At 36.7% G+C, this 23,577-nt stretch overlaps 2 protein-coding genes across 2 annotated transcripts; both read left to right on the top strand.

Moving 5' to 3' along the window:
- The first annotated feature begins 109 nt into the window (after nucleotides 1-109).
- LOC116292547 (uncharacterized) lies at nucleotides 110-8,988 on the top strand. Its single transcript, XM_089033634.1, is given in 8 exon segments — nucleotides 110-752; nucleotides 1,479-1,648; nucleotides 2,063-2,101; nucleotides 2,850-2,922; nucleotides 3,735-4,120; nucleotides 4,360-5,096; nucleotides 5,098-8,095; nucleotides 8,097-8,988. Coding segments are annotated over 8 exon segments (5,064 nt in total). The 5' UTR covers nucleotides 110-382; the 3' UTR covers nucleotides 8,388-8,988.
- A 1,922-nt stretch (nucleotides 8,989-10,910) lies between these two features.
- LOC116292565 (endonuclease/exonuclease/phosphatase family domain-containing protein 1) lies at nucleotides 10,911-20,150 on the top strand. The gene is made up of 9 exons (XM_031699909.2): nucleotides 10,911-11,958; nucleotides 14,504-14,555; nucleotides 15,068-15,175; nucleotides 15,570-15,698; nucleotides 16,617-16,697; nucleotides 17,693-17,747; nucleotides 17,817-17,870; nucleotides 18,277-18,429; nucleotides 19,201-20,150. The coding sequence occupies exons 1-9, from the start codon at nucleotides 11,135-11,137 to the stop codon at nucleotides 19,374-19,376; spliced, it is 1,632 nt and encodes a 543-aa protein (XP_031555769.2). The 5' UTR covers nucleotides 10,911-11,134; the 3' UTR covers nucleotides 19,377-20,150.
- The last annotated feature ends 3,427 nt before the right edge of the window (nucleotides 20,151-23,577 follow it).

The raw sequence follows: 23,577 nt of genomic DNA, 5'->3' as shown, positions 1-23,577 counted from the left end.
TGCACTCTATGTACTGCCTATACAGCTAATCAATAACCTAAATATGATGAAATCAATTCACTTTTTATTAAAAATGTAAATTTCAAGGAACTCATATATAGACTAGGTGACGTCAACTATTCAACAGTTTGACTGAATGCACTCTACTAGGGACTTTTTTTCCTATGCGCTTGCTCGTTAAAAAGCGCGGGAAAGGGGGTTCCCCACTGATCTCGTACGAAATTGGGGGTTCCCCTATACCAGCAGTTCTCAGAATTCGAATCTATGCAAGATGTCAGCCGTGTCCAACCATGGCATAGCTTTGGTTGTCTTTTCTTTGCGGAAAAAACTCCATATCTTAAAAAAATGTAGTACGTAGCAGTAAAATAACATTACTGAGAAGATGGCTTCACGGTACAAAGAGCTTTTGCTCAACATTGCGCGAGAAATAACACGCGAGGAATTGGAGGAGATGAAATTTTTGTCTGACGAGTTCCTTCCAGACATTAAACCAGAATCTGTACTTAAAAGGGAGATTCTTACGTTTTTTCGTGGGCTACAGAATGCGGACCGACTTGGTGAAAATAACTTGGACTGGCTGGAATATCTACTTGAAACTGTAAAAAGAGGTGATCTTGTCTCAATGTTAAAAAATTTCCAGTCTACGAATGATGATGCGAAGCAAGGTACAAATTTACCAAATGGACCACGTCAATTACAGACTGAAAGTGAAACCAACAATCTCGATCAGAGTCAATTTCAAGCTCGTGAAAGTAAGCTTAGAATAAGGTCTTATCGTTCTTATTGCTTGACATTTCACTAGAAAACCTTTCTTTGCCATCAGTGGGCTCGATGGCTAAGTGAGACTGCAAACAAGTGTAAAATTTTGTATTTATGAAAATATTTTTAAACTTTATAAAATAAAGCTTGAACATATTTCGATCGCACAAAAATTTTTTTTCAATATTTTAATTTATGTTTGCAATTAGATATTTCTAGTATCTGAGTATAGAAATGATGAGTATGTATTTTATTCCGGATGGTGGGCAGTAATTACCATATTTTTTAATTTTCTAAATTTTGACAGTAGCCTTATATTTTATATTGTAATGGCCTCTGATATATTTAATCTGGACAAAAAATTGGCAACGGGCCGGTGGAAGCCATACATCTACTCTATGAAGTTAGCACATTTTTTATCTCCATTAGATTAGTTGTAAGCTAGTTAATTTTATTTTTGAAATTTTGATATACATTTTATACTCCTTCCTTGTTATTTTTTAAAACTAAGAACAGGATATATACCAAAAGAAAATGTAGATGAAATCTGAAACTACCTCAAGTTTTACAAAAATCTTTGGAATAAATGATTTATTGTGTCCAAAGTTTTAGAAAGTTAGAAGCATAAGGTGATCGTTAAAAATATTGCTAAGATGATTGCTATATGATGTAAGCAACTAAAAACATTAACAATTATTATTCGTTTTGTGTACTGTCAGACAGTAGCATAAATAAGGAGGACAACAAGGACAAGGAGGACAACAAGGAGGACAACAAGGAGGACAACAAGGAGGACAACAAGGAGGACAACAAGGACAAGGAGGACAACAAGGAGGACAACAAGGACAAGGAGGACAACAAGGAGGAGTCAAACACTAAAGCAAAAGAGGTTATCAAAATAATTTTCAGATCTTGATTCACTTAGTGTGTTTAGAATAACCTTATTAGATGTTTTTATGCATAGTAGTGGTCATTAGAGTGAAATCACTAAACCTGTGAAATAGATGTTAGACTAACGAATACACATTAGTAGACCCTAATTCAATTGTTTTCTGCTTTTGTGTCTATTTGACTATAATTTAGACATTGACTAGTATATTTTATTTTACCAGTTAATTTCCTTAACTCTATTATGTAAATTTGATTAAATTATTAATGTTGACATTCAGAATCCTGTGTAGTTGTTCCAAATTAATTAATTAAATTATTACAAATATTTTCATTTCAAGTTCACCTCCATAAAAGAAAATAATTATTTTGCCTATATAATTGGTTTCTTTTTTTTTTTTGTTCTACGAATTAGGTACAAAAAAAGGATGTAACAGATGAAGATGCAGCCAAGGTAATTAAAACTGAAATTTTAATATTGATTTAAAATGAAGTGCAGGTATTTGCTTTGATTTTTATAAATGGTGTTTCAAGTACTCATTTTCATAACCAGACCCTTCTTATCTGAAAAATCCAAATTTTTGTTTGCAAACTGAGAAAGGTCTGGGTACAAGAATGGCGTCACTCTGAAACTTTAATAATACTACTAACCCATAATGCCTTGAGATTCAAGATGGCCGTCACATCGTCAATGTTGTCCTTTTGTAAAATAAATGCCAGGATATTTTTCTGATATGTGGGATGATGTCATCACGCCTACGTATTTTATGACGTCATATTCTATAAAAGATTAAAAAACAAGCGTGCTTGGTCGGCTTGACCCAAAAATGAGCAAGATTATAGCTGAGATGAATTAGAACAACGTTAAGCATGGCTTTTACTCTATATTAAACGATTGGCTAACAGATCAAAAACAGTTTTCCGTGTTTGATACTCTGATCAAAACACGCGGGATGTTGGGAGAACACGAGAGGAGCATAGCGTGTGTAGTATCCCAATTATTTTATAAAAAATATTCAAATCTAAAACATTCAACATGACTTCGTAGCCTGGCCTTTTCACCGTTTTCAAAGATAATCCTTATAAAATGGGATCTAAGTATCGTCATGTGACCAGACTTTGGGATTCTGGGCACATGTTTGGCTAGATAAAACGTAAATAATTAAGTAATAATAATAAAAAATAAAATTACTTTTTTTCAGAAAAGGAAAAGAGAGAAGAAAAGGAGACAAAAAGATAAAAAGAAGGCTACCAAAAGCCTGTCTAATGACAAAGGTAACATGAATTATCCATCCTGCATTAATGGCATGCGGTTTTTTTTAAAAGAAGGGGTAGAGAAGTAAAAATCTAAAGGTGAATGCTATAGCTTCATCACTAATGATCAGTCATAAGTAAATAATCTTTTTGGTGTTGGGTGTGTGAGGGCTGCAAGGCTATCCTGGGAAAATTTTCATATTCAAGAAAGGATTTTTTGATTGGGTGGGTTCATTTAAGATCCAGGGTGGCTTGCATTTCCACCATTCCGAATTCTTTAATCTCTTCTTATGCTTGTTACCACATGGGGTATGAAATGTCATGCAACTTGGTCAAAGTACAAATTACCAACATTTTAAAATTGAGCAGCCTTACAAGGGCTTTTTAAATGCGGCTTATTCACCTATTGGGCACTCTTAGTCCCAACGGGATTAATGAACGCTTTGCTTTCACCTAACCCTTTCTTTTGTCTTTTGATTGTTTGTTTTTGTTTCCTTGCCTACCTTGTTCCTATTGGTTTCTTTTGTCTTATTCTATCATATAAACACTCCTTTCTACCATTTCTTTCTCTCTTACTCCGACGAAGGACTAGCGTCCGAAACGTCACTAAGTTTTTTCATCTTTTGACGGTGTATAATTTTATATAATTTTTATCATTACTGTTTCATTAGAAACACCGACGCAGCTCACATTAGTTTTTAGCTAGTTATATCTTAGCCTTCGGGGTTGTCTTGAAGTTCTTGTTAAAACCTTTGGTTGAACACTGATTTGTACAGCGTCACGAATTATCTATAAAACTTTATATCTTATTTTTTTAATCAATTGAATCACAGATGATCGATCAACCAATGAGCCTTCGGCAACTGTTGAACAAGTCAGCCTCGAAGAGCATCAAAAAAACCCTGAAAAAACTGGACAAGAAGTTCCAAAAGATCAAGAACTAACTACTGAAGGAGCAAAAAACCAGGAATTCTTAGATGAAGAACGGTATCATGGAAAAGAAAAACGAGAAGTCCCTGTTGAACAGAAACATGGTGTAGAGAAAAAAGGAGAAATTCCTGGAAACTTCACACAAAAAGGCCATCCTCAAACTGCTGAAGAACCGGAAGGTCAACCTTTAAGAGATAAGACAGAGGACGCTAAAAAAGAGAGTCAAGCAGTAAAAGATGATAAAATTATAATGGACTCAGCAACGAAAAAGGAAAAATTGGCGCAAAAGGTAAGCATCTTATTTCTTTTTTTATTTAATCATATTTTTTTCAATATTTTACTTAAGCATTTTATTAACGATTATTTTATACCTAAAACCTGTTTTCTTTGTTATTCATCTCTGTTGTTGTATATATGATGCAAACCCAATAAATGCATTAGTAGCAGATTTACATAAGTACTGTTAAATGGTCTATTTTCAACGTCACACTAACGCAGCATATTTCAATGTTTGTAGACTGAAATAAGAAACAACGATTGGACCAAAGTGAAAATGAAGAGGAGTTGGCCATGTCTGCAGATTTTACCGCTGCTGTTGGTACTTTATTGACAGAGAAGTGGAGTGCCTTGATAAATCGGGACGTCATTGAAATCATCCCAGGACTTCCAGACCTAACTACGAGGAACCGCATATCTTCGCCCCAGTGTCGATGTTTTGTGCCGGCTAAGTTCAGCTCACCAATCGCAAGTGGATTGAGAATAGCGCTTATGGCCGTTAATAATTCCAGCAAACGAGACGAAGAACGACCACGAAGATCTACAATCATTGTCAGAAACACAGATTCCAGTACTACGAAAACGCCTTCAAAGATTTTGAAAGAGTGCGACAAAAGACAAGTCGATTTGGTTGAACGACCAGGAAATAACTGCCAAGAGGCATACTTTGATATTCAAGGTGCTACGGTCTTTTTGTCGCCAGCAAAAGTAGAAGCATTTGGTGTTGCCGCCCTAGACGCCATGGCAATTGGGATTCCGATTGTTATCAGTGCACACAGTGGTCTTGCCTTCACGATCCGTAAACATTTCCAAGAGTTCCATTGTTGCTTGAAGGAGCGAGGCGAGGATGATGACGAAGATGCTGATATATGGGCAATAGAAATTGACAAGGTAGCCGTGAAAACTGCAGAAACGTTTGCTGTTGCAGATAAGCTTCGCTTGGAATGGAAAGAAAGGTTTACGTGTGACATGGTAGCAGAACAAGCTCATGACTATCATAGTTAATTCTGGTAAAATCTCTCCATCTCCAGCGGACCAGCTAATCAGTGTCCTAACTAGACATGTAGCGCCTTCGTGTCTTGATTTGGTAAAGGATCTAAATCTCTTCGATAAGCGACAAAAGTGTGTCTTGTTCTTATCACCAGAAGATCCTCACCAGTTACAGGAGGCTGCTCATCTGGGACTTGTTCACTGGGCTGCTGTTTTCGATTTTGATCGAGAAAGTGCCACAAATGGATATCTAAAGAGCTGTGAACCTTTACTTCAAAGCATTGGCAAGCCAGCATGCCGAATGATACCTCCGTTTAAGGAGGAGATAGGAAAGGAAACAAGCCAAAACCAGACCTTGCCAAATGGCATTCCGTGGATCCTGCTTCACGGTTTACCAAAAATGGAGATAAATATTGGCGGTAATCTAGACTGGATTCAAGAAATCTTAAATCTCGTGAAGAAGAAGTATCCCAATCCTATTACCATTCTTATCATTTGGAAACCAACTGAGGAAAATAAGAATCTTTGCAAGGTGCTCTGCAAAATTCTAACCTTGGTGCAAGCGTCTCCTTCTTGGAAAAATTCAGTCCAACTTAAAATCCTGTCCACAACAGATACTGCTGACAGCAGGCTTGAGGATATTGCTGATGAGTGGGGTGTGCAGTGTAAGAACATTAACATCTCGCAATTTTGCAAAGCCATATATAGCACTGCGATTTCCAATCCTCTGTATCAAGTTGATCCGGATTTTTCGCTTCCAAAAGCTAATGTCAACGGTACCACTGGTGATGTTACTTGTGCAACTCTTCCTTCTTCCATGAGATGGGTAGATTCGGTGCTAGAAGTTCTCTATACCTCTATTGGGAACACCCCTGAATTTGGAAAAGATGATGCTTATCATTTCTACAGAGGAGGGAAGATCTCGTGGTACGGAATAGAAATGAATTATGCAGTGGAAAGAGAATCATGGGAGCGTTTGAAAAATAGCATCGAGGAAGAATTGGGATATGCAGGTGCCGCCTCTTACACACTTTTCCATCAACGAGGGACGGGAGGAACCACTTCAGCCAGGAAGCTTCTTTATGACTTCCACCTTCGCTATCCGTGTGTCTGCCTCAAGACCATAAATTATGAAACGTTTTTGGCTATTAGTGAGATATGGAAATTTTGTTCGCTTCCTGTTATCATACTTGCAGATATCAAAGATGTTTCTGGATCAGACGACAATGACATACAAGCCTTGTTTGGAAACCTTTCCAATGAAAAGGTATCTTGTTTAATCCTGCACATTGTTCACCGCCACCAAGTCGACAGAATAAGTGATAAAGAACCAAGGAAGAAGGAAGCAAATATTTTGGCAAAACACTTGACAGAAAAAGAAATGAGAAACTTTGTTGAAGTGTACACTTTGCAGTGCCCTCTGAAAACCTCAGAACTAGCTAAATTGAGGAATGCTGATCGTCAAATGCAAATTCCTTTTTACTATGGGCTGGTGGCCTTCGAAGATCGATTCAAGGGACTGGAGCCGTATGTAAGTGATAGTTTGCAAGGACTCAATGATGCGCAGAGAACTGCATTATGCTTCCTCAGCATGGCTTATCAGTATGCCCGCAAAGAGTTGCCTTTGAGTGCGCTTGCTCCCATCTTCAAGCTTAAACCTAGGCAGCTCCATTCAATTGAAGATATTTTAAGTCCAGAGTCAATTGAGCTTCTTATTGAAGAAGATGGATGCTGGAGACCTCGCCACTTCACTATAGGAATGGAAATACTACGCCAGCTGCTAACTGTACCATTTAAAATTCATCGCGATAATTGGAAGCGTAATTTGGCAGACAAAGCATTAGAGTTCGTTTCGTGCATGGAAGAAGAGATCACTAGTGAAATTCTTCTAAATAGAATTTCTGATGAGAAAACGCAGAAGCACTTTTCGTCCCTAGTGGAAGACATACCAGAGAGTGAAGACGTGGTGAATCTCTTCAAAAAGGCTATCAGTATCCACCCAAAAAATCCATACTTCAAGGTCCATCTTGGTCGTTACTACAGCGTTAAAAAGGGAATCGAAGGCTTCAAGGAAGCTCTCCAATATACTGATGAAGGTATTCTACTTGCTTCGGGAAAGTCGAAGAATGTCCGTAGCCAGCTAACTCAGATGAGAGGTATAGTTTACAAAAGACAAGTTAAAAACCTGATAGACATAGAAGCAGACCTAATGGAAATCATTTCATTGGCCGAAGAAGGAGTCAAATCCTTTACAAGAGCTGTCAGCATTTCTTCCGATAAACCCGAAGATTTTTACATCCCCCAAGTAAGAATGATGTGTGATGTTTACAGATATATCAATCATATTTACGAAGGCGGAGTCTTTGAGTACTCAAGGCTGCCTAATGCTCATCGCTTGATCATAGACGGAGTTTCAGGTGAAACTTCTGATATTTTGGAATCTGTTTCCGAAAGCATTTTCTATCCCGATTTGCGACGAGAACTATTTAAGCTTGGGATGTACCGTGCTGGCACCAATAGAGTTGAAGATAAAGCAGGTCTTATCAAACATCTTCAAGAGCTCAAGAAAACATCCAAAGCAAGCACAGCGCCTATTAACCGGCAAATCGTTCTCATTAAACTAGATCAGTGCAAAGAGAAAAATAAATCAATATCTGAAATTGCAGAAGAGTCGAAACAACTTCTCGAGGAAGCATTGAAGTACGACAAAAAGATTGATCTGACCATGCGCCTTTGGGTAAAAGTGGCCCCTCATATTCCAGTGGATTTGCAGACAGCAGAAAGCAAGATAGCAGCCTGGTGCAATAAAGGAAAGACGGCTCTGGCATATCTCTACCGATACATTTTTACGTGCATTCGAATACTAGAGGGTGGTAGAGATCAGCGATTTGAAGATGAAAGAATGTCTGCTCGAGATGATCTTTCAAAGTTAGTCCGTGATACTAGTCGGATTAACTTGAGGCACGCAGACCGTCCAGTAGTTTTCCTTGGAACAGGCAAAAGGAATGGGTCAGATTGTGACATTAGAGCGAGAAAGTGTGAAGGAGGTTAGGAAGCAGCGTACCATTCCAGATACCAACGCCAGCCAACTACGCAGACTGACTGGAATCATTATCAGCACGGGCAAAGTTGGACGAATTAAAGCTGCTGGTCTCACCATCTCATTTCGTGCAGATTTATGCCAGCCTCCCCTCGTTGGAGAATCCAACCTCAACAAGAAGGTCCGTTTCTATCTCGCATTCACCTATTTTGAAACAGATGCTTACAATGTAAAAATTGTGGCAGAATAATAGCATTGCCGGTATTAATTACTACTAATCGATGCTAAATAAAAAACAAGATAGACTTACTCGGGATCGAAATCACACGACACGCTACCCTTTAGCATACATTGGAATAGAGTTTGGCCAACCCTCTTGGAAAGCCATCCCTGCCGGGAGACTCTACATACCAAGACCATGTACCACTTGGCACGACGAAGTAAGTGAAAGAAATTCATCATAAAAGAAAAATATCAGTGGTGGCAAGAAAACCCAAACAAAGAAAAAACCATCAGAAAAATGGATACTTTTGTTCAGTTATAAGTCTTAGAAATTGAACTCTCAGAAGCTAGATTTGCTAATTTTATATATGTAGTATAATTACCAGTTGCTAGTCATAGATTTGCACAAGTAAACTAACATTTGTAAAAAAAAAAATCATAGTGAAACACTATATAACATTTTTTCAGTGAATGCAGTATAACCATATTAACCATTATTTTTTGATAGTCAACATTTTTTGAGCTAAAATGTTCTGCAGCCTACAAGACTATTGCTTTTGTCTGTATTACTATTACTATTCAAAACGTATAATCGTAAAATAAAGTGTTTAGCTGCACACATTGAGTTGCGAGTGTATTTCCTGGTAATTGGTTGATAGTGCCATTGTGTTTAAAAGTACAAGAAGTATATGTTCCAACACAAGGTGCAAGTCTTGTTTTAATAAAACGCATAAACAAAATATGAAGAAAAGTGGAAGACATCTCATTTTTGAGTGTGGATCAACAACACAACGCGGATGCACAAGAGAACCTCGAGTGCCTATTGCCTATTGTCGTTTTGAAATACACATCCAGAGGCCAATCATGTGCCACGTGAAAGAAATGATGCAACGTTTCTGGCGACAAATTTAGTTTTTGGGGTAAGGCTAAATTTAGAAACTTCCTCATAATACAAAACTATAAAACATGAATTACACTTGACTATTCGTCGATAAAAAATAAAAATGATTTTCATGGAAAACCAATCATTCATCGGCAGTATCTGGCTGAAAACACCTGCATTCAAGGTTGCAACAAGAATATTTGTTGTGAAATGTGATTGTCCAGGTGAGTGTAGTCTTGAGAAAGACTGTTGTTGGTGGTGACTAGACTTTCGCAAAGTCCGCTGTGTAATAGACAACGAAACCCCTTTTTATTGGATTATTTGTTTTTAGTTCCTGTTTAATGTTTGTGTTTGATTTGTAATCTGATTCTTTAGCGTCCCCACGCGCATATAAAAGTAATTTAGCATCGTTCTATAATAGTTAGTTTTTCCTAGTTTTCCTAGTGTTTTGAGTGTATTATTGCGTGCGTTAAATTCAAAAGAAGCGTAGCCCTTGGCAAACGGGACCGATATGTAAGTACAATTTTATTAGTTTTCTTAATTAGCAAAGTTTCATAACCCATTTAGTATATATACAAATATTGATCTGTTTTAATAGAAATCGAATCTAGAGTACCTTTTAGCCCTTCACAGTGGTAGCTTTAATTTGATTCAAGATTATATAGTGATTTTAAGTGCTTCATGAAATGTATTCAAATATTTAGTAAGTTTCGCTCTCGTATTGTATTTGCAGTTTACGATCATTCTACATTAAATCACGAAAGAGATTAGAACCTTGCTCTCCGTGGTACTATTGTATTGATCAGTAAAGTATCCCCGAAAGTTCTTCAGTCCCTACCACATGATCTGGTCCCGAAATTCGAGACATGTCATCCTGGTAGTTACACGCTGCCCGCTTTGTTTTGTTCTTTGTTTTTTTTTACTGGGCGTACGACGGTCGACCTCTCGCGACTTCGTCGCTTGAATTAAAAAACTCCGGGAAGACAAGAGAGGTCGACTTGTCGACAACCTGAGCGGAAGTCATCTTCAGAGTCCAGTGGGAAAACGAGAGATAGTCGATGACCTAATCATCGTTGGTTCCCCCAATCCCTAATCAGAATTGCGGTCCCTGATTCGAGGTACGTTTCAAGGCTCTTCTATACTGTTTATAACACAATAGCTCAGCGCAATCCGTGACATCATAAAAACGAAGGCAAAGGCGAAATTCGGACGAACAAACTTACAAGTTTACTTTCAGCAGATAATTTTCACAGCCGATCGCAGTTGATCCTAGTTTGCATGCGTTATTATTGTAACTTAAAATGATAAAGATAATAAAATCGGTTCGTATAATCCTCGTAGCGGTCAATTAAATAGAATGCAAAGTTTGTCCGAATTTGTAAGCTATTTTTAGAATCAGTGCGCTGCGCTATTATTTCAATATCCCCCTTTCAGGCCACTACAGTTTCAAGGTCCCACCATTTTTCTTACCCATAGTCTTCTTCAATAAATAATGAACGGTCCCTAATTATATTTTTTCTTAACGTGAAACTGAACTTTCTTTTGTGAGTTTTTGCACTTTGAAAACTCGGTAAAAGACGGAAAACTTTGGGCTGGAGATTGCGTCGTCTCTTATACCCAGTCTCCGCTCGGTCTTTACAGTTCTTTAACGGTCAGCGGCTAACTTAACTAGTAGCAGACCTTCCTTTTCTTAACTTGTGTAAACCGTCTCTGTCACATTGTGTCGTAGCCAGTGGTGCATTGAAGTTATTGTTTTCAAGAGTGAAGAGGGATCCTTAATTACACTGGGGAACAAACAGTTTTCAAGGGAGACGCACAAAAGCGGACCCATTATTCATAATCCAAACGAGTCGTGTTTTAGTTCACGGAGGAATAAAGAAACGAGAAAAGCAATGGCTTTGAGTAAAGCTTCTGTAAGTGACCTGGAACACATTGGAATACGTCCTGAAATAGCTGAAAAACTAGTAGAAGGCAAAGAGAAAGGAAGATTAAAAAGCCTCAGCGACGTTGTGGCTACTTTGGAGAAGTCTGGAGCTCATTGTCAGGTCAAGTTTGAAGATAATTTTAAAGTAGCGCTTAACGAGAAGGGGGAGGTCGAGCTTCATGTTTGCAAGGACCCTGAACGAGAACAGAAAAAGGCGAAGGAAGAAAAATGGACTAGGCAATGGAGTCAGGAGAAAGACGAAGGGTTGACGTCTCATGAGAACAAACCGACTGCTGCAAAGAGGAAAGGTCTACAGACAAAAGCACATGGAATGAAGAGAAGAAAAGCCCTAGGAGATGAAGACTGGAATCCTGTTGAAGAAGAATTTAGTGAGGAAGAAAGTGAAGAAAGCGAAGGGAAAACGAACGTAAACACTGCAAGTGAAGAAGAACTAGAAGAACTTAAAGGAATAGGTCCTTCTCTCGCTCGAAAAATTGTAAAATACCGCGAAGAAAATGGCGATTTTCGTCGAGTTGAAGAACTAGCAGCTGTCGGAGGAATAAGCAAAAGGCTAGTCAAGGAACTTGAGGAAGTGCTAACATGTGGAGAAATACCAGAAGAAGAAAGAGGTTTTTATTCCAAGCTTAACCCTGTACCTATTGATGGATGCCTTAAGTATAAAGGTCGGGAGGTGATACGCGTCATGTCTTGGAATCTTCAATGCTTCAGTGATGAGAAGGCTGCAAATAGAGGTGTCTTGGAAGTCATTTGCAGAACGATATTAGAAAATGGGTATGTTATAGAACCTTTATTACTTATATAGTCATTAACATAGGTTGGTAAACAACAATTATCAGCATCTTCTTTATGAATAATTTGATTTGATATGAATATTTTGATTTAATTTGAACAAAGCCAAGGAGCTCTGGGTATGAGAATGTCATAATTTAAGGTAGTTCCAGACCTTTGCTACTGCGCATCTATTTTGTGCATCTCGTTTTTTACCATTTATTAGCGTTGTTTTGAAAATTATTTTGACTAAATTTCTATGATCTAACAAAAGACTTTGTAATTTGATGCAAATTTTGTGGTAAAATTGACAAATATATGACTTCGTAAAAGGTTTCAAGGTTTTTATTATTTCCCAGAATGAACATTTTATACTTTACATATCACTTTTAAGACATGAATGAACTAAAAATTATTTTGACCTCGTTAGTTCCAAAGTCTATTTATAATAGGTTTTATGGTCCTTGGAGATTACAAAGACAATTTCTGGAGTTTCAAGGGAATGTAGAAAGTACTAGAACCCAGGTCCATGCAGACAGGTATTGTGATTTTGGATAGAAAATTGGAATTATCCCCTATTACGATCACTGATAACTTGAGAACCAAGTCTGTGACCCCCACTTCCCCCCACTTTTTTGAATAATCAACTGACGATTTTTAAATGACTAGATTTTAAAATAAATTCATATATGAAATCTTTCTGTTCGGTACTACCTTAGAGTATCACAGACAGCCATAAGAAGGAAGTGAGGGTCACCTTATTTAAGAAATAACAGCTTTTTACATGCTACATTAGTAAATACAGCACACATGAATGAATGACAGGTCAAGTGACCCTACCCTCTTAAAACAAGTAGATGCATGTGTTAAAATGAACAAAAGAAATGAAATTAGTAAGAGGGCAAAGTTTCAGCTCATAATGTTGTCTATTGCTGGCTTTCAATCAGCTGACAAAAGCCTTTGAATCTCATTATCTGCTCCAAATGGTGATCAAACACTGACCACCATGTGCTGTCAACCAGAAAGAATTCTATTGCTAGGTTTCAATCAACTGATTAAAGTCCTTGCATCTCATTATCTGCTCCAAATGGTGATCAAACACTGACCACCATGTGCTGTCAACCAGAAAGAATTCTATTGCTAGGTTTCAATCAACTGATTAAAGTCCTTGCATCTCATTATCTGCTCCAAATGGTGATCAAACACTGACCACCATGTGCTGTCAACCAGAAAGAATTCTATTGCTAGGTTTCAATCAACTGATTAAAGTCCTTGCATCTCATTATCTGCTCCAAATGGTGATCAAACACTGACCACCATGTGCTGTCAGCCAGAAAGAATTATATTGAAAACTTGGGATTCAGCTGATGAACATTTCACATGAGACAGGAAATGACATCAAGTGAAACCCAGCAATAGGAGAAATGGTATAAAATATTATAAGGATTTGTATGTGAAAAGTGTTGGTTGGTAAGACCTTTTAATTTCTGTTGTTTATTTTGCTACAACTGCACGTTTTATTTAGGGGTATTGTCATGGGACCTGTTAGTGCAAGTCATCCATTGACAAAAGCTTAAAAGAAGTGTATTGAGAGTGTTTTCACATTGTGCTACTTGAAAGTTTCATTATATCAATATATTAATGTAATATCTTGCATCAAAACTTTTGAAGACAGAGCTTTCTTTATAAGCGCAGTAAAGATCTGGAACTCGCTTCTGGAATATATCAGACACATTGACTCAATAATTCAATATAATAGAGTGCAAACAATTAATCTGTGAAACCCTAATTACTAAATAGCACAAAATAGTGCTAATTAAACAATAGAAAACAATGGAATTTGCATATAATTGTGCTATTTAGTATTACTAAAGTTTCACAGTTATATTGTTTGCACTCTATAATATGATTGTTGTAATTTATTGTTCAAATTAATTTCATTGATTTTTTTACAAGTTCGCAAGAGCTTCAAGATTTTATAGGAAGCCCTAACATCTTTTTTTTATATGCATATTCTCAAGTATTACCAATAAACGTAATATCAATTCTGGGATAGACATATATTAGATTGATACATTTTCTTAAAATAGGAAACATTACTACCAGATAAAATTGTCTATGCCTCAGTCATTTTGCCTCAAAGTGCGCAAAGGGTTGTTTGTCAATGCGAACAGTTACTGCTACCCCGTCTCCTATTTCATAATATCTCATGGTTATCAAAATGGCAGCTGGTGACCAAACGAGACAATGCCGATTTGCATACTTTTGTTGCATTTATACTTTGTTCTCATTAATTTCAATTGCTGATAGAGTAAGAGGAAGCTTTTGTGGTCAATTTAATATAGAATTTTTCAATGTAAAGTTATATTTCAGGACATATTTTGAGAAAGTTGACTCAAGATATTACACCATTTTGAAATTCATCATGAAACTTTTGGTGATGCAACAAAAATGCTTCTGATTGGTTAATAAAACCTGGAAGTGCGTGTGCAAAATCACCTGATTGTCTAGATCTTTAATCACTGATGAAATTTTTTATTTGTTGCAGAATAAGTGTTGCTGTATTTCAAGAAATTGGAGATGAGAAAGCATTACACTTGGTTTGTTTTAGTTTTCTTTCATTTATAGCGCAACCCTGGGGGGTACTCCCCTACATTTGCTATACGGGTACATGCCACCAAACAGGGTATAGTTTCAGCGATTCTACTCTGGAACAGGGTATATAAAATCATGCTTGCTCTGGAACAGGGTATATAAAATCACGCTGTCTCCTCTTTGGAGCAGGGTATCCATTTTTGCAATACCGGAGCAGGGTATAATTTTCAGTGATTTTACTCTGGAACAGAGTCAGGGTTCAGAGGGCTCAGGGGCACATCCTTACCCTAGATGGGCAAGAGTACACACCCCCAGGTAGTGCAACAACCCAACAAATTATCTTTTTACTAATTACCCACTCACTCTCATGAACTTACTCAGTGTGATCACACAGATTTGAATTTATTTCATACTCCTTGCAACAAAGACTAGCATATCTTAGCATGTCGCCTCCATATGACGTCCACAACATCCCAGAAATGAGCAATTGGTTGATGCATGGTTGTTTTTTTTAAAGATTCAAGATGAGCTCAACCGTCCAACCCTGAAAAAGATAAAACAATTAAAGAGACCCAAGAGTTATTGGGAGTGTGTGACCTCTGACGTAGCTGGTCCAATGTATAGGGTAAGTTTTTTTTTCAATGCTTTTTATTAATTTTATTTCACCATTCATTTATTCCCTTTTTTTTTTTTTTTTTTTTTTTGTTTTGTTTTGCAGTTGCCTCATTTTCCATCACTTGCTTTGTTTATTGCATAAATTTTCCTTCCTTCTATTCCCCCTCTTTTCCCTTTTTATTTTTTTCAACCCTTGGCAAGGAGGATTTTCTCCAGGTTTTCAAGTTTTTGTTCCTCCGTAGAAATCAACATGTGAGTTGAGTGTTGTATGTTGTAAATATAGAATGTAGTGGTAGTGCGTGTGGCGGGAACCTCACACAAAAGCCCTTTATGTGGAGTGATGGTCATGAAATGTGAGTTGTTTTTATGTTATTTATTGCTAATCTGTATTTGCCTTCTTTTAGTCTAAAGAGTTCAATGGCTTCTTATTTGACTCAAGTCGTAACATTGAGCTGAAGAGTCATGATCTTCTTGAGAAACCTTTACAAGGCAAGAAACAATTTGCAAGAAGACCATTCATTGGCTTCTTCAAGGTGTGTGGTTTTGAAGATATATTTTATTACAGTGCAATGTGCAGACTGAAGTATTACCACATTGAATGTATTTGCATACCTCAGGCCACTAGCTTTTGGCTACCAAACAAGCTTTTATATGCCTTATTTCATTAAAACAGCAAGCTTTGCATCAAGATTGTGTAACAGTGGCAGATCCAGGATTTTTCAGAGTTTCTTAAACTGTATATAATTCTCTCTTTTGTTTAGTCAATGTTTGACAAAAAAATTGGCTCTAATCACCTAATTTGCTATCTAGTAATAGACTAAGCTATAATAACACGACCCAACGCAAAACTACTAATATTTTTTAATTAAAATTTATATAAGACATATTTCTATTACCTAAAATATCAAACCTTCAAGGGGGGTTCCGTGGAACCCTTCCACCCCCTTGGATCCGCCACTGTGTAATGTTGGTTTAACCTACGTAAGCCTGTGCATTGAAGTATGTGAATACATTAAATGTGGTCATACTTTTGCACTCTGAGATGTAATTCAATCTAATCAATTCTATAGCAGTTCATATCTTATTATATAGATATCGATGAAATACCAGGTTTTCTCTAGTGTCGAAAACTTGATATCTTTCATCAGTGGAAGATACCATATCTTTCACATGTGAAGATATCACTGTTGAATCGGCTTGCTATTTTAATAAAGAATTTTTGAGCTTTTGTTTTATTTAAGTTTCATCGATATCTATATAATAAACAGAACATTACATGGCCGCTTGGAGGTACGAATTTTATCTTCTCGTGTTCAATTTAGATATCAATAAATTGGGATATCAATTGAACACTCGAAGATAAAATTTGTATCTCCGCGCGCCTATGTAATATCCTCTATATATTACATATTAATTCTCCACCTTTTGTCTTGCATGTAATGTAACATCAGGCCAAAAGATTTGACTTTGTTGTGGTCAGTGTTCATCTCAAAGCAACAGGACTCGATAATGAAGATCTCAGCCGATTACAGGTACGACACTATCCTTGGTTTACAAGAACTCTTTTTGGGTTACCTGTGGTCTCACCCACAGGCAACCCATAAGAGAAATACTGTGTCCCCTTTAGTTCTCTTTCGTATCTCATCCAATATGTCCCATTTTTATAGCTCTATGGGTCACAGTAGTATACAATCATTACTGGTAATCATCTACACTGATCTGAGTCAGAGAAAACACAGCTTACCTTGTGCGTAATGTTTTCCTAGTTCAGACCATGCGTTTTTCTCTTGAGAATAAGATTCTTTGTTTGAGTTGTATCCATATTCATGTGTCTTCCCATGTGCAACTGTTAAACAAAGAAATTATACTCAAGAGAATGACATGGTTTAAAATGGAAAAGCATTATGCCTAAGTCGAAGAAGTGTATTTAGCATGTTTGGTGAACTAAACTAACTCAAGTCAAACTCAATATATATATTGAGATTTATATTTATATCTCAGCCAGAAAGAAATCTATTAAGAACATATTGTTTATATTGTATATATCGAAATGTAATTACTGTTTATAATAATAATCATAATAATACTAGTTATTATAGTAAATTTACCCTCGTAATGACATCCAATGATTTACATGCAGAAATATTCTTTGGACATTTTACTCAACTAGATTAGCTTTATACTTATTTTGAGTAGTATTTACTTTAGTTTTGTATTTAATTTCTATTGTGCAGTGTAAATATTTATAGTACAAGTAATAAAAATGATTGATTGATTGATTCAGCTGATAAACATTCTGCATAAGACTAAATAACGTCAAGTGAGACCCAACAATTACTAGTGATCTCACCCCTGCTTTTCAGTTCACTTGCATTTTGTAGCTGCATAAGTTGCTTGGTATAATGGGAGGATTAGCTCAATTACATTACAACTGCAGTACAAAAATGTATTTCATATTTATTCTCATACACATATATTTCAATTATATTGGTTATATCACTAACACTCTTCACCTATTGTTTTCCAGGAAGAATTGGATCGCATTCCAGACATAGTGACAGCAGTCCAGGAACAGATTCCAGGTTTGTTGGATATTGAAGACTGAATCCCAAATGAAATCATTCTAAAATGTTGATCTAATTTTGTTTCAGGGGAGAGGGACTTGGCCATTGTTGGTGACTTTAATCTGGAACCTGATGAGAAAGGTCAAACATCTATTTCATTTTATATTGTATTTGTAAATATTTTAGCATTCAACCTGCCTAGATTAGTCTTACAATTAGGCTACGTTCATAATGTATGGCAGGGGGGGGGCAGGTGAAATTGTGGGGGCATTGGAAAAATGTTGGTAGGAAAAGGGGGGGGGATGGGCAAATTTTTATCAGAAAAATAGGGGGATGCACAATTTTTGGAAGAAGCTACAAGCTTGCTTAGGGGGGATCGTATTTTTTTGCATGACTTTAAGGGGGGGTGTTAAGAATTATTCTGGACATTTCCCCCCTCTGCCATACATTATGAACGCAGCCTTAGTAGGTTGGTTTACAGCCTAAATACAACTTATGATAAAAAATTTTCTACTAATTTTGATTGCTTTGTTTAATCTCTTTATAGACTTTGATTCATTCCGCAAGGCAGGTCTGAATAGCCTGATTCCCCATACATCATTCACCAACATCAGCACTCGTAATATGGATGGTTCTAAGTGCTATGATAATATATGGATCAGCAATCAGATTGTGGGTCATTACTCTACTGGACGTGCAGGTATCAATCTATGAATACAGAGTAGTCCTTTTTTGAGTTCCAAATTACTGCTGTGTTCCTTGATCACAGACTCATTTACGCAGGGTTAGCCTCATATAAGTGTCGTGTCGAAATTACTGCTGTGTTCCTGATCACAGACTCATTCACTCAGGGTTACCCTCATATAATCAGGGTCATGTCCAAATTACCACTGTGTTCCTTGATCACAGACTCATTCACACAGGGTTAGCCTCGTATCAGTGTCATGTCCAAATTACTGCTGTGTTCCTTGATCACAGACTCATTCACACAGGGTTAGGGTAAGGGTTCATATGGTTATTTTGATGGGAGCTAAATATCCATCTGTAATACAGTATGAAGGTGTTTACTTAAATTCTTCCAAGGAATTTCATTTAATACAATAGTTTTACAAAGAAAATTTAGTACTAGATTTCTTCTCTGAGCTTTTCGTACTTTTCTAAACTCTCCCTACCCCATCCCGCTACCCCTTTCTCCTGATCAGAGACAGAGAAAGTTATTACATGATCCATTTCTAAAGCACAGTTCCCTGCACCCTCTTGAAAGGTAACTTTGCATCAAAGCGAGAATAGAAGAGACCTCGTAATGATAGTGACATGAATAATTGTCCAAGGTGTTAAAAAAGGTCTTTATCATTCCAAGGTCACCTCTTTCCTTCTTCAATGCCCCAGCATAATTACCTTTCAAGACGACGCAGGGAACTATGAGGGAACTATTCAGCAGATGAGTATTGATTATGTTTTTTTTCTGCAGGTGTTTTTCGTGACGGCATGTCACACCCATTTATTCCTGATGGATGGAGGATGAATGGAGTGGTATCAGACCACTGTCCTGTGTGGGCAGAGTTTTACTGTGATCGTGATGTGGATAAGAGTGCTGATGATGCAGATGTCATAGACATCATCATCAACACCAAGTCAGAAATATAGATGGGAAGGGATTGAAACATGGCCGCCCAATGATAGCCATGGTACATGCACCATCACGTGATGGCAGTCATGAAAGGAGGCACGACAATAGTCATTTCCTCTGGGAAACTGAATTCTTTCTCATGTAAATCGTATTAGACCAGATTAAATTCAGTGGTTGCTGGATCCTGTCATGGCTGCCATCATATGATGGTTCAAGCCATCTATACAGCTATTTCAAAAAAACGTCGGTTAAGGTCTTGTTGATGTTGCATACCAAGCCTGAAATGCACTATGGGTAATTTGAATGCAACCAGCAAAAGAACACAACGATATGAAAACATTTTCAGGACTTTTTCTGCACCTTTTCCCGGCATATTTTCTTCTGTGCTGACAATATTTAAATATGAATATCATACATTGTAATCTTGGTATGAAACATATAACAAAGCGTTCACCAACCTTTTTGAAATAGCTCTAAAACACCATTGATACATCTTAGTTTTTAACTTAATATTTTTCTATCATAAACACACCAAACTATCGTACCACATTCTAAAAAGCGCCTTCAAAAGGCTTCATTCACTCCAATCTTTCAAGTCTCGTAAGGAGTAACATAACGGTTGTCTCAACCAGTAATGTCAGTGATCCAAATATTTGTTTTTACATTTTAGGAATATTTTTATACTTTTACAACGGGCAATTTGTTATTCAATATTCATAAATTATAAACAAATATTTTACAATTTTAGTTTCAATATTTAAGCTAACGTATTAAAAATCATGTACTCTTGAGTCTCAGACTATAAAATGGCATTTGATTGATGTTAGGCTTATGTCAAACGTCGAACTTCATATGAGCCGAACCTAATGACATCAAAGATGACCGCCTTGTTAGGTTTGGCTCATGTGAAGTCTATTCTCTAGTTTCACATCCCCATAATACTTTGCGTCTTTGGGGGGCAACCAGAGAGTAAAAACCCACTTATTTTGCTGAAGGCTGATCAGACAATGTTGACAATACCTTGTTTGGTATCCAAAAATAAAATGAAGAAGTAAAAAAGAGAAAAAGATAGAAGCTTGAAGCGTTTAAGGTAAATTTTAAACATTTTTTCGTAAGTCAATGCATTTCCTGTAAGACGAAAACTCTTGATGATCTGTACACGCAAAAATAACTTGGAATAAACTGATAATCAGTCTTGTACAGATAAAAGCAGGTATAGTATAAATTCAATTAAGTAACCTTTCAATTTGGGACAGTTTTTTGATTAGTTGCCCCCCAAAAACGCAAGGCATTATGGGGATGTGAAAGTAGAGAATTGCCGGATTACCCTGTCGCGTCTTTTGTTTGAATCAGTGCGTTGAATGCGCAATGAAAAGAGATTACTAGATTTAACACTAAGACTACATTCATTACTAACGTGAACTATTTACGTCTTGTTGTTACGTTACGTAAAATAGAAACCAACGATGGAATATTTATTCAATGAAATTTTGCGAAATCCTAAGTGACATTTAAGTGTTGTGAAATACTGACCTCCGAAATCATAAAATAGTTTCTCAAAATACTGAACTCCAGAATCATAAAATTTAAGTTTCGCAAAATACTGAACTCCGAAATCATAAAATTTAAGTTTCGCAAAATACTGAACTCCGAAATCGTAAAATTTAAGTTTCGCAAAATACTGAACTCCGAAATCGTAAAATTTAAGTTTCGCAAAATACTGAACTCCGAAATCGTAAAATTTAAGTTTCGCAAAATACTGACCTCCGAAATCGTCCAGTTAAGCGAACTAGGTGACTTTCAAATTCGTGAAATTAAAGTATCTCGAGAATTTCAGATAATGAGGTACAAGTAAGAACAACGGCTTAGCTAAATATGAATGGCAGTGGGAATAAATGGGAAATGATATTTTAATCACTGAGAAAATGGGATTTTAATGGGATGTTGCACGAGACGATTTTCAGCGCAACGTTGTGTTAAGAGTTGGCTTCGTGTAACATGGCGCGCGCGGCAACACAAATCGATGGCAACAATGCTGTGAGTTTTGAAGGTTTTTCAAAAACCTGCAACATGTTGCCGCAACAAAATATCGTTCAAAATCGCGCCATCTGCGCGCCATGTTACACGAGGACAACTTTTACGACCTTAATACGAGCGTTTGCTCTGCAAATTGCATCGCAATACTGTTGTAGGATTTTGTTATCCGTATTACCGCACCAGGTGACGTTACACGAGACTATCTTTGAGCGCAACGTTGTTGCGTTAGAAGTTTGCCTCGTGTAACATGGTGTGCGTGGCAACACAAATCGATGGTAACAACGTTGTGAGTTTTGAAGCTCGTTCAAAAACCTGCAAAATGTTGCCGCAACAAAAGATCGTTCGAAATCGTAACTGCGCGCCGTGTTACACGAGGACAACTTTTCGAGCAATATTGTTGCTCGAAAAAATCGACGTTACAATTCGTCTCGTGTAACACCATCTTTATTGGTGGGATTTAGGTCGCTAGAACCTTCACAAGGGAAATATGACTTATTTTCACAGGCATAAAACTCACTAAACATTGGTTGGGTTGTGAACCAATCAAAATGCAGTATGCAATGTACCTCATCCAATCACGATTCTTGATCATGGAGGCCATTCCATATATGGGTGTATATGGTACGTTTTCTATTATATCGAAATTTCAAAGTTCATTCTTTATGTATTTTATAGAGCTATTTGATTTTTGAGGTCGAGAGGAAAATTTCCAATCCAATACTTTTGTCTGAACAGACCTTTTCCCGCGCAAGCGTGCGAACACGACATGTTTCACCCCTCCCCCGAAATAGAACCGATTCTATTTTTAGAACCTAATTTTTCAATAAAGCCACCTGTACGAGCTCAATGTCTACGTTGCCGTTGCCATGGATACCGACTGTAATCTCATTAATATTGACTTTTTGAAAACCGTTACTAGTTTGTCAATTTTTGTCCCGTTTTATTTTTAGCTCATCCTTAAATCGAGCGAGAAGTGGTCGGTCGGAATATATTGGTTGTTCAAAGCTTAAAACTAAGGTCGGCAATCAGTCTTTTTTAAAAACTTTTTTTTTCACTTAAAAAATAATTTTATTTCAAAATCATAAATTATTAAAATAAATTTGATAAGAAGAACGAAATATTTTATATTGTTAATACAGAGCTAAAAATATTTACAACATTGTCTTCATAGTCTAAAATGTTTTGACACTACGAACACCAAAAAGAGAGGATTTATAAAAATGCAGTATTTATAGCACAAAATTATTGTTGACATTTAAAATCTTTTGTCATCTTTTCATGTATTTATTTAACTTTTCGTGACCAAACCATTTCATATCACCTCTCCCCCCACAAATATAAAAATTTCCCTAAGGGCTGGGGGACAGGCATTGGTTTGTAGTGATTCCGATCTTCCAAATCTGTTACGTCAAATGTTTTAGAGTTCATTTATAACCGTAGTTTTTTCATCTTTATTGCTGTTTCCTAAAACGTATAGCTTTTTAATTGTCTATCAATACTTTCTATTTTTTTGTAAGCAAAAATCTTTTTATATGCAATTTAGCTTCATATTTTTCTTTCTAACTTTATTCTATTTTCATTTCAATTTGTGCTACTATTTTTCTTTATTTCATTCGTTTTCCTATTTAATTTTATTCATTTTCTAAATATTCAATTTATTTTATCTCGTTTCGTTTTGATTCGTTTCGTTTTATTTTGGCTCGCCCTCCAGTACCCAGGTTCCCTCTTCTTATTGACATTCGAATTCTTAAGAACTGGGCTTCCTGTGTGAGACGCTCTCAAATTATTCTTCTTATCATGTTTGAACAGGTATACAAAGAAGCTATTTATGGATGGAGAGAAAACGGCCTTTGTTAACAGATGCTAAATATAGTGTCAAGCAAGCCAATGACACCGGTCTGTTTCCCTAGTAACGGTCACAAACATACCATCCAATGTTATTCTGAGCGACTTAAGTTACCAAGAAAAGACCTAATGGTCTCCAGATACTCTAGAAAATAGCTTTTTTATCAGGATTTTTTTGCTTAAAATGTCAAACCTGTCTCTTTATTGTTTACTTTTGCAGACATAAGAGACTGCAATTTAATTTTTCCTAAGCACACAGCGTAAATAATTTTCATCCCGACATCATCAGTCGCCAAACTCATCTTCCAACTGGATTTTTTTTTCCAGAGTGTATTA

The sequence above is a fragment of the Actinia tenebrosa genome, unplaced genomic scaffold, assembly GCF_029948245.1.
Source record: "Actinia tenebrosa isolate PJP-AT-01 unplaced genomic scaffold, QUT_ActTen_1.0 PGA_scaffold2__45_contigs__length_23673736, whole genome shotgun sequence".
Lineage (NCBI taxonomy): Eukaryota > Metazoa > Cnidaria > Anthozoa > Actiniaria > Actiniidae > Actinia > Actinia tenebrosa.
This window is presented reverse-complemented; position numbering and strand designations above follow the sequence as displayed.

Coding starts and splice junctions, on each gene's coding strand:
- LOC116292565 (XM_031699909.2), top strand. CDS start 11,135: ATGGCTTTGAGTAAAGCTTCTGTAAGTGACCTGGAACACATTGGAATA. Junction 14,556..15,067: donor ATGAGAAAGCATTACACTTG/GTTTGTTTTAGT, acceptor TTTTTTTTAAAG/ATTCAAGATGAGCTCAACCG. Junction 15,176..15,569: donor TAGCTGGTCCAATGTATAGG/GTAAGTTTTTTT, acceptor GCCTTCTTTTAG/TCTAAAGAGTTCAATGGCTT.